At 35.9% G+C, this 7,896-nt stretch overlaps 1 protein-coding gene across 1 annotated transcript; it reads right to left on the bottom strand.

Annotated features, from left to right (window-relative positions):
- Positions 1-2,011: 2,011 nt before the first annotated feature.
- LOC132131190 (lipoprotein lipase-like) lies at positions 2,012-5,899 on the bottom strand. The gene is made up of 10 exons (XM_059543188.1): positions 5,625-5,899; positions 4,473-4,660; positions 4,209-4,388; positions 3,984-4,095; positions 3,645-3,878; positions 3,318-3,560; positions 2,988-3,108; positions 2,568-2,747; positions 2,379-2,486; positions 2,012-2,246 (listed from the first exon to the last, which is right to left on the bottom strand). Exons 1-10 carry the CDS (start codon positions 5,734-5,736, stop codon positions 2,195-2,197), a joined length of 1,530 nt encoding a protein of 509 aa, XP_059399171.1. The 5' UTR covers positions 5,737-5,899; the 3' UTR covers positions 2,012-2,194.
- Positions 5,900-7,896: the final 1,997 nt, after the last annotated feature.

Below are 7,896 nucleotides of genomic sequence, written 5' to 3'. Positions count from 1 at the left end.
ATCCCGCAACACTCAGACCCTGCCAAAACTTTCAATGACGCCTGCACTGTGGTCATTCCTTCCATTTGTTATAACAAAGACCATGCATCAGAATTCCTGCTTTCATCCAAAATATTCTTAGAGAACAAAAAAATAATTAATAACCTGTCACATGCTCTTTAGCAGATGGAAATGCTTCTAGAAACCATTGTCCACCATACAAGAACTCAGATCTTGAATATTATTTCTAAGAAGAATTAGAAAGTGATAAATCAAAATCAGATTTAAATCTCCATATCTTATGTTTTTATTCCTTAATGTGATGATCTGGCAGAATTAGAGTATATTCCAAAAATTCAATGCTGAAATTTCACAACAGTCTTGCAGGAGGTTCTGACTAATGAAAGTATCAGAATGTTCTAATGTATTTTTATTCCAAGAACTTTTTCTTCCACGAAAAAGGGGAGTGGATCTAAAAAAAAAACAAGCTCCTTGTGTTTTGATTCAAGGTTGCTCCACGTGAGTCGCTTTCCCTTTGAACAATGTGAGTGAGTCAACACACATGTTGTTGTTATGTGAATGGATGATGCTCCACTCACCTAACATCTTATATGAATGGAGCTAACATGAGCAAAACAATGACAGGTGGATGTCTTTTAATGAATTTGTATTAGATTAAATTAAAATATATTTAAGCAACACATTTCTGAAGAGACCGAGGCCTTGCCAAATAAGTCAAGTTCCAGAATTCTGTTTATGCTGTGAAATTTACAAGATTTCAAAATAGTTTGAATTAGTTTAAGACCTAAAATATTAAGAACATTCAAATTTAATGCAGACATGGCATTTGTGGATAAAATAAAGATTTAAATGAAAAATGAAAAGCACTCGCATACCGTATCAATATTTATTAAAATGACATCATACAGTGCATGGCATATAGATTCATAATATCACAACTGATCATTTAATTTCCTTCCAGTGACTTCAATCAGTCAACTTTTGTTTATAAAAATAGAGAGGCTACATAATTCAAAAGAAAAGGCAGGAACAGTTCAGAAACATGGAATACATATATTATGTGCCTAATATACAAATATATACATATAATAAATAGGAAAAATGAACAGTTTTGGTGTATTTGTGGCTATTATGTGGGGCAGTCAACCCTGTCAGGCCTGGAAAACTGTCAACATTTCTTAGATCAAATGCATTTTGTTTTACCTCTTGGCTGGTTCATGTGTAAACTAAAGTTGCCATGAAGGGGGTTAAGAGAAACAAAACAAAAGTGGCAGAATCATTTGTTATTTTTGCTTTTACCAAACAAAACTGAATTAAACAGGTGAGAAGAAAGAAACAATTTAAGTGGGAGCATTGTTTGTTGATTTTGCTCTTTTACCAAACAATACTGAATCAAAGGGAGGCAAAGCCTTTAAAGTGACCTGTGCCAGACACAATAACCCAATAAATGAAAAAAAGGTAGACATATGAAGAGCTGTTTGTAAGAATATATAATAACAATTACAACTATTTACAGTTATCATTTCATCTTGATTCAACAGATAGAGGATTTGGTCCCATTTATGTTAAAGCAATTCATTCAGACTGATTTTCAGTTGCAAACAAAGGCAAATCTTGAAAGTTTTACTTTCAGTAACTGAGGCAAAGAGGATTAGCATAGCTAGAGAACTGCTTTGGTAAAACCTAATTCACAGTATATCCCAACAAACGGCTGAATAACCTAGTTATTTAGTCTCTAAGTGGAATATCAAGAGTAATACTGAAAAATCAAACAAACAGTAACATGTTTCAAGTGGCATCTTTTTCCAAAAGAAGAGTCTCTTCGGTGGGGAACTAGCCAATCCTTTTAACTAAGTGCAAGTCATTTTTAGATAGACTGGAACTGATTACTTGCATAAATATGTTGCATAGAGACTTGATTATCATTTTTATGGATTAAAGACGTAGTAAAGATTGTCTAGCCAGATCTCAGATGAACTGCAATGTATCTCTCGAGTGGCATCAGAAGAAATTGTTTTGTTTTAGAACAGCATAGCAGCAATGTTTTCAAGATGTGGTTTCTTGCAGGATGTGTTTCTGAATTTGGGTGAAGGTTACTAGTCTGAATTTTTGGGAGAGGTTAGCATCTACCAATCCAGTTTCCCAGGCAGATTCTTTGCCAGATCACAGAAGAGGTGGATTAGGACGTGTGTTTTTACTCTGTGCTCTGTTTAAATGAACTTCCATGCATCTTCAACTTGTGCAATCTGCCAGAGTAAAGTGCAAAGGGTTTAGTCAAACAAAACTCATCACAACAAATAAAACAGGAACATAATAACTGAGTAGGGAAGGTCACTTTTAGAGGGCCGTGTCAACAGACGGGTGCACAGTTAATTTACCTCTGGTTTTTGCGGCTCGACTGGGCTTCTTTGTCTTTCACGAAGACCGCGGCCTCGCCTCCACGGGAAAGGTAGGAAAATTCACCTTCTTTGGCTCTGAAGATGATTCTGGATTTTAAAAAAAACACATTTTGAATTCTGCACAAGTTTTAAAAGTATTAAAAAAAAACCAAACAAACAAACACGTACTTAGACTGAGTTTCTCCTGATTTGACGCGTAGTTTACGGATGTGGAAGGTATCTGGGTTCCACCATGGCCAGCTGATGAGGGTGTCTTTCTCCCAGAATAGTTTTACCATCAGTAGCTCTCCGATGTCTGCATCCGTAGTAAGCAGGAAAGACACGGTGGCGTTTGTGTTCAAAGCAGGCCTGTGGAATCAAAAAACATCTCTATCACTTTCTCTGTTCTCAGAGTCCTGTCTGAAGCAAAACATGGTCTAAAATAGTTGCATGACCTGAATTTTACTACATAATGTCACAAAATCACTGAAGCCAAAGAAAAGTCTCTCGACCTTTCTTGGTAAACATCTTAACGTTGCATTTTTGGGTAATTTTGAATTAATGTGAACTAAGTCCTGACGTATCCATCAGGAAATGCTGCTAGCTTACATAATGTAGGGCATATTTTCCTTCTCGCCATGGATTCCGTACAATGAGATCTTCATGGGCTGATCAGTGTAGCTTAATTTTGTCTTGCCGAAGAAGTGCACCTTCACTTGATAATGGAAAACTAAGGAAAGATCATTATATTTAGAACAGATTTTTTAAAAAACACTAAAAATAAAATATTGATGTTTTATGTTTTAAAATCTAAAACACATTTTCAATATATTACTTTACTTCATTAGAAACAAATAAAAACCAATTTATTCAAATAATAAATATAATCTAACATGATATTTTATATATACTGTATATATAAATTTTGGTGCCTCTCACCTTTATATGGCATAACATCTCTGGTCTTCATGTACATCTTGCTGCTCCTGCGTGTGCGGATTTTGTTCACTCCGTAGCCCACCTTGTTGCAGCGGTTCTTGCGGCAGCTGAGGCACATGCCCTTGTTGAAGCTGTCTTTGGAGCTGCAACGGTAAGCCAAGCTTTCTTGCTCCTGGTTCACCAGCGAGTCGATGAACAGGTGAATGGAGCGCTCGTGGGAGCACTTCACGATCTGATCCATGTCTGTGGAGAACCAAGAAAAACATTGAAGCTTGTATTTGTGATTTTGAAATCAAAGAACGTCATAGGAGGATAATGGAAACATACTTCTTAAACCACTGGTGGCCACCATCAACACGGTGTTCTGGAGGTCACAGCCGGGTTGGAATGTTCCTCCATTGGGGTAGATGTCTATGTGGCCCACTGGCCTCTGAATCCCAATGCTGCGATCTGGGGAACCACGGGTGTTGGTGTGAAGAACGTCCACAAAAAGGGCATCATCGGGGGAAAGAGTGCTTTGGGCATCTGCATACTCAAAACTAGGGCCAGCAGGATCCATGCCTGAAGATCCAAGAAGATTGGTCCATTTTAATGGTTGGCCTTTGCATTTAAGGGCTCGAATGGTAAAATAGAAAACTGACACCCAAAGAAACAACATCAAGTTACCTGTGATTCTGTTAACTTTATGTTTGGTGAGAAAACCAGTGATTCCTGCTACATGAGCGCCAAGACTGTAGCCCAACAGATGGAGCTTCTCCCAAGGATAGTCAATCTCAGCCTGGATGAAGAAACAAGACAAGATAAAGTTTACTGAATAAAATAAACTCTGTACCTTCACCAAATGCTCTTCACCTTGATGTAGAACAAACCATCTCTGAGTGTTTGACATACCTGTAACCAGTTGACAAACTTGGCCACGTCCCTTCCCACTAGTTTGGTGTAGGCGGCTGATGTAGGGTAGTGTTGTTGCGCGCGGGATAACCAGTCCACCACAATCACGTTGGCTGTTGGCTCTCGTTCATACAGGGCTGTTACCAGTTTGGAAACCCAGCTTTCGAACATACCCGTAACCTGAGATGAAATCATTGTAGTCAAGGTTTGGACTGCTTTGCACATGAATTCAAGATAGTCAGCAAGTGTTGCAGAATCACTCACCGTCCATCCGTGAATAACTATGAAAGTCTTGTTATCTGGATTGAAGTTACATTCTCTGATGGTTTCGGGTTGACCTGGAACTATGTAGCACAGATCGTCTTCGGGTTCTTCGCTGGTCCTGAAGGAAAACTTGGAGTCTATATCACTGAAGTCCGTCATCCATTCTGTGCCATTGTCCATGATGTCATCTGTTAAAAACCATATCAACAATGAGTTTAACAGCTAGCAAGGTAAGTTCTGCATGCTTACCTTAAATGCTTTTTTTTTTCTTGTAAGAGGCTTATAAAAATTTTAATTATTGAAGTTGTAAAGAAGCTTATCTTGCATGTGCTTATACTTTTCCCTTATTTTGTATATGAATTATTTCCAAATTGCAAGCTTGGATCCTTTCCCAGTGCTTGACTGACTAAACATGAACATTTCACTGTAAGTCCTTCAATATGTGCTCATAACTGACTTTTCTGCAATAAAGACAGTCTCAAACAACTTTCTGACCTGAATTACTGTTGTTAAAAGTCTACAAACCAACATGGTTTTTTGAGACATAATAATAATAATAATACAGTATATAAATGTATATTTAACTGTATAAAATTAATAAATTAAAATACAGTATATATGAAAACTTCTTTGTGAAATCCTAATATTTTGCACAATCCAACATTATCTTCTCAAACACAAAAGTTTACATAAATATAAAAGTACAAATTCATAGAAAGATGAAGTATACATTTAAAATACAATAAAATGCAGTAAAAGGCATGTTTCGAACATAACTTTAGTGGTCATACTGGTGCAGTAACATCGCTTTCTGATATCTGAGTAAATTTATATTTATTTGAATATCATTATTTCATATAATATCATATATTTATATGAATTTTAATGTTTAGATTTCTTTTAAACCTTTTAATGTTAAAATCATTGTTTAGTTTAAATTGCCTTGTTTTATTATGCCTTACTGTAGCACTTTGAGATTTTTTTTGCTTTATAAATAAACTTCATTATTATTATTATTATTAGTTATTATTATTCGACTTCCACATTAAAATATTATAAGTTAGGCAACGTGAAACGTGAAACTACAACACTTTTAAACTATATAAAGACGTTTTATTCTATGGTTTATAAAACAAATAAGCTTATACTTACCAAAAGTGGTAAATTCACTAGGCGGCTCAATCGTAACGTTAGTTGCAAAACCCGAGGAAATGTAGACAAAAAACGTCCAATATATAAAACAAGCGCTGCTTACTCTCCCCATATTAATATAATTATAATGATAAAGGATGCAACAACTTATTAAATTAAGCCTAAATGTCGTTGTTTTCTGGTATTTACAGAGTTACAGCAGGTTAATATTCCAGTTGGAGTAGCAGCTTCTTAAGATGCCCGGTGTCCAAAGTTTCTCTGAAGAGTTTAAATCAGTACCGCTACAAGCTTGCCTTTATCCTCCCGTGCGGGACCACATGCAAATCAGTGAAATTCTATTGGTCGAGAGGGGTGGGGATAAGGCCTTGATGTGACCAATAAAAGGCCAGGAACCCCCACACTCACTCATCACTTACAAAACTGTGAAATTGTGAGGCCCCTGAGAGTCTACAAGCAAATCAATTTCTCAAAAAGGAAAAAGGACTTTCTTTTTTCTTTTTTTTTTTTTTTTTTTTGCAAAGTCATTTTGTCATGCTTAATGAATTATGATTAATATTTTTAAATTAGTCTTTTTAATTTTTACATTAAAGTCATTCTTAATTAAAAGGTACACAAATTAAAAGTATCTATAACTGATTTAAAAAAAAATTTAAACGGAATTACATGACTGTAATTAGGTATTTTATTAAATCTTAAAAAGAATCAAGGACTTCTGTCAAAGTTGTGGTAGATTTTTCTATAATGAAATGTTTTTTATGCATTTTATTATTTACTAATTAAATGTAAGCAATATTCCTGCTTTTCAAATCTGACTTTTCCTACATTTCGGGTAGATTTTCAGATTTACGGAAAGCATTCCTGTTTGATCATCACAGTCTACTCAAGGTCAACGCAACCAACTGATAAAATCGGCCACACTGTTTGATCAGCACTTTGCATCAAATTAAAATCATACTTTTTATTCCAAATTTGTACACTTTGTTCACACAGAATGAACAAAAATACACCTGCTTGATTATTTGCCAATTTAAAAACCAACAACATAATCATGTGTCAATCACAGCTTGCTCTTGGCAGCACATGGAAGAGGGTCACAAATGTCAGTGTGATTTCCATTCAGGGAGACGGTCAGTGGGCGTGTTTAGCCACCCTGCATCTTATTGGCCAGACAGCAGTGAGCTGACAGACAGCCAAGACTTTCGAATGTTTTAGCAAATCACTGGCTTTTCTGAGAACAAATATACAGGTACAAACAAATAGCCTATCAAATATCTCTGTACTAACTTGTACTTTTCCGAGCAATTCTGGAACGTCATATTAAGAGAGGGCCCTTGAAAAGTGTAGGAATGTATATTTTCAAGGGGGGGGGGCATGGGGGGCCCATTAGGACTGCCTATGCATAGAGCCCGGGATCTTGTGCAGCGCCCCTGTCAATTAACATCTTGTGAAGTGAAAAGCTGTGAGTTTGTAAGATACAAATTCAGCATAATGGCATTTTATCTTTAAACTGTTGGTTCTGGCCAAAGTCCATAATCTATAATAATGCTATCTCCAGTGAAATCCTTAATGATGGATCTGCTTCTTACTAACACTGCTTTTTGCTTTACTGAAGTTGTGTGGATTACTTGCAGTTTATCGTAATGTTTTTATCAGCAGTTTGGACTCTCATTCTGACGGCACCCATTCACTGCAGAGGATCCTTTGGTGAGCAAGTGATGTGATGCTACATTTCTGTAAATCTGTTCCGATGAAGAAAAAGCATAATCTACATTTTAGATGGCCTGAGGGTGATTACATTTTCATTTTGGGGGTAAACTATTCCGCTAAAAATAATTTTTATTAGTTTTGAATTTGGAAAGTTAAGTCATCCTAAATGGCCTAAGCCAGAAATTCCAAAGCAGAAAATGCCTAACAATCTGGTTATGGTTTAGTCACATAATAATCAACGTTAAAATTTGGTAGTTTGCAGTGCTCTTTAATGAAAGACTGAGATGTAGTTCCCACATAAAACCTTTCACAGTTTGTTTTGTACTTAAAAAAAACCCCACATTTGTGTTTTTACATGAATTTCATTTCTGGAACATTAAGAGTAGCCTATATCAGTATGCACTTGCATGATAACGTTTAACTACAATTGTTTAAATAAATGAGATTTGTTGCATGTATAAAGTGCAATGCAAATAGTGGCACTGAATACAACAACATCAAACTCACAAATTTGCACTTTTTATCTTACACAGTTATATGTTAACAGTGATTCCAAATGTTAGCA

The sequence above is a fragment of the Carassius carassius genome, chromosome 48, assembly GCF_963082965.1.
Source record: "Carassius carassius chromosome 48, fCarCar2.1, whole genome shotgun sequence".
In the NCBI taxonomy this organism is placed as follows: domain Eukaryota; kingdom Metazoa; phylum Chordata; class Actinopteri; order Cypriniformes; family Cyprinidae; genus Carassius; species Carassius carassius.
Note: the sequence above shows the minus strand (reverse complement) of the source record. Positions and strands in the feature narration are given on the sequence as shown.

What these genes read in the sequence shown, in the direction of transcription:
- LOC132131190 (XM_059543188.1), bottom strand. Translation starts at nt 5,736, where the DNA reads ATGGGGAGAGTAAGCAGCGCTTGTTTTATATATTGGACGTTTTTTGTC. An exon ending in GAAAATATGCCCTACATTAT is followed by an intron (nt 2,748 to 2,987) that starts GTAAGCTAGCAG and finishes TTGATTCCACAG; the next exon opens with GCCTGCTTTGAACACAAACG. An exon ending in TCAGGAGAAACTCAGTCTAA is followed by an intron (nt 2,487 to 2,567) that starts GTACGTGTTTGT and finishes TTTAAAATCCAG; the next exon opens with AATCATCTTCAGAGCCAAAG.